The sequence below is a fragment of the Tupaia chinensis genome, unplaced genomic scaffold (assembly GCF_000334495.1).
Source record: "Tupaia chinensis unplaced genomic scaffold, TupChi_1.0 Scaffold000443_1, whole genome shotgun sequence".
In the NCBI taxonomy this organism is placed as follows: domain Eukaryota; kingdom Metazoa; phylum Chordata; class Mammalia; order Scandentia; family Tupaiidae; genus Tupaia; species Tupaia belangeri.
The window spans coordinates 666,515-669,438 of record NW_006159948.1 but is presented as its reverse complement, the minus strand read 5'-3'; the positions used below and the strand labels follow the sequence as shown (position 1 = coordinate 669,438).

Below are 2,924 nucleotides of genomic sequence, written 5' to 3'. Positions count from 1 at the left end.
AGCAGGCAGGCCCAAGATCCCGAGAGGAGAATGGAGAAGGGACGGTGGCGTGGCCACCCCCCCCGGGGTGTGTGTGTGTGTGAATTCTCGCTTTCTGTCTCTCTGTCTGTCTGGTGAGCACACGTGCCCTATAGTAAAAAAAAACCTCTCAAAAAAAAAAAAAAATCTCTTGCCCTTACGCAAATCTCTTATGGCTACTTGAGATCAAACATTGATTTAATAATGAATGGCTGGAGTCAGTGTGTGGTATGGTAGTTAAGGTACAGAACATCAATATGGCTAACCGGGGAACCAGCAGTTAGCGTAATGGCTATGTCACTGGACTCCCACATAGTCGACCGTGGTTCGCATCCTGGACCTGGTGGCTTAAAACTCACGCCGGGCGCGTGTGCGTGCGTGCCCAAGATCCCGAGAGGAGAAGGGATTGCGGCGTGACCATGCCCTCTGGGGGGTGATTTCTTGCTCTTTGTCTCTATGTTGCTCTCTGTCTGGCGACCACATGTGCCCTATAGCGAAAAACCTCTCAAAAAGAAAGAAAAAAAAATGGCTAACCGCAGTTCAAATCCCAGATTTGGTGGCTTGAAAAACAGGCCAGGTGTGTGTGACTGTGTGCCCAAATCCCAGGAAGAGAATGGAGAGAAAGAGAAAAGGGTTATGGTGTGGCCATCCCCCCTGTGGGTTTATTTCTCACTTTCCCTCCAACTGTCTCTGTCTCTCTCCCATTGATGCACATACTCTGTGGCAAAACAAAAACAAAAACAAAAAACAAAAAACAAAAACAACAAAAAAAGGCAAAAACATAAAAACAAAACTAGACACGATCAGAGAAAATACTTTTCTATTTCTGGAAGTCGGCTTGCATAAGTTACATACCATCTTGATAAACTATCATCTAATAGCAAACAAGGCATTATTGTTAAGTCTTATACACTCTTGTTTCAATTCTCACAGAACCTTACGGAAGTTGGTATTATTATTACTATTATTAACAACAGTCTTCTTATTCTTGTTTTTAAAAAGAATTATTGGGACCAGCAGATGGTGTAATGGTTATGTCACTGGACTCCCTCATAGTTGATTGCAGTTTGAATCCTGAACCCAGCAACTTAAAACTGAAGTCAGGAGTATGTGGTGCATGCCCCAGATCTCAGGAGGAGAATGGGAAGGGGCTGTGACATGGTCATCCCCCCAGGAGTGATTTCTCTTTGGTGAGCACATGTACCCTATAAGCAAAAACCTCTCTTAAAAAAAAAATTACTATTATTATTGTTGTTTTAATTTGACATAGGGTACTTGCACTCACCAGAGAGAGAGAGAGAGAGAGAGAGAAAACAAGTTGCCAGATCCGGGACCCGAATCACCGTCAGCCATGTGGGATTCCAATTCCTTTAACTACCAAGCCAGATGCTGGCTTTGGTACTATTGTTATATTCACGTTCCAGGTGAAAACCTTGAGGGATGTAGTAGACTTAGTATATGCCCGAGGTCTGTCTTCATATTAAAAAAATGATTCAGCCAACAAATGAGGAGGAATACACACAGTCAAAAAGATCATTACCAATCTGAGAATGAAATTTTACCTGATGTGGCTTCTGTGTCAGTGGTTCATTTTGTGCCTGGAAAGGAGCTTGGAAAGGCTGCTGCACTGGTGGAGTTGGGGGAATCACAGGCTGAGCCATGGGCGGAAACGGAGGTGCAGGAATGAGTCCAAATCCTGGCATTTGCCCATTAGGAGGAAGTGGAACCTTTTGTTTGTAAAGAAAGCGTATGAGTAGATTTAAGTAATAGTTAACCAAAAATAATTTAGAAACCCTTAACTACGTTATACAAAATTATCTTCAATAAACTTGGGTCAAGAAAAAGCTATAATGGCATTTAATATCGCTTAACTATTTCCATAGGTAAAAACTGTAACTGAAAGACTGTTACATACCCAAGTCTATAGGTTAAAAACCTTTATACCTCATTTACAAGTATATATACAGATGTTCGGTTTTATATATTTAAAGACACTGTTTCATTTTTGTAAGAAAGCAATGCGACAGACTAAATTTAAAAGACAAACACACTCTATTTTAACAGTCTCTTTTCAGCTTTATAGGAAATTAAACTTTTCAGGAGCAAGAGTGCTAAAAGCAATTACTTATTCCTTCCTCTCTCTCTCCCTCCTCTCCCCTCCCCTCCCCCTTCCCCTTCCATATACCTAACAGTCTGAATTTACCAAAACAGAATATTTCGATCAAAATGCCAAAACCTCAGGGTTGCAATAAAGTATTATAGTAAATGATCTCCTAGTAAAACTATCATTATAATGTCACAAAAGCATGTTTCCTAAAGTATTTATAAACTTCCAGTAATTGTTAACACTTGGATTCATAGATTTTCTTCATATTTTAAATGGGGGTCATAAAATAGTCTTTAAACATCAAGTCATTAGAAATGTTGTTATTAATGTTTTATTATTGAGACCAGCAGATGATGCAATAGTTATGTTACTGGACTCCGACATAGTCGACTGTGGTTCAAGTCCCAGACCCAGTGGCTTGAAACTCATGCTGGGTGCATGTACCCCAAATCCCAAGGAGACTTGAGGAGACTACAGTGTGATTTCTAGCTTTCTGTCTCTGTTTTGTGCACATGGCCTATAGAAAAAAATCTCTCTTAAAAAAAAAATTCATATTATGAAATACACAATGTACTGAACAAACCATGGTTAAGAAAAGTTTCCTAGACCTTTCTAAACTAAGGCTATAAACTAGGGTTTCTTAAGGTGGGCTTTACAGCAAAATCACTATAGAATTAAAAAGCAAAACTAACAAAAAAGATTCTCTACACTGATTATATAGCAGTGGAGGACCAGAATCTATTTCTCCTTTTTTTTTTTTGGAGAGGTTTTCGCTATAGGGTGGGTGGGCTCGCCAGAT

At 39.9% G+C, this 2,924-nt stretch overlaps 1 protein-coding gene across 1 annotated transcript in view; it reads right to left on the bottom strand.

Moving 5' to 3' along the window:
- Positions 1-2,924, bottom strand: part of SCAF4 (SR-related CTD associated factor 4) — a gene marked incomplete at its 5' end in the record, with an annotated part of 79,141 nt that overhangs the window by 28,461 nt on the left and 47,756 nt on the right. Inside the window, 1 exon segment of the mRNA XM_027774493.1 lies at positions 1,581-1,745. Within this exon segment, the coding sequence (XP_027630294.1) occupies positions 1,581-1,745 (165 nt within the window).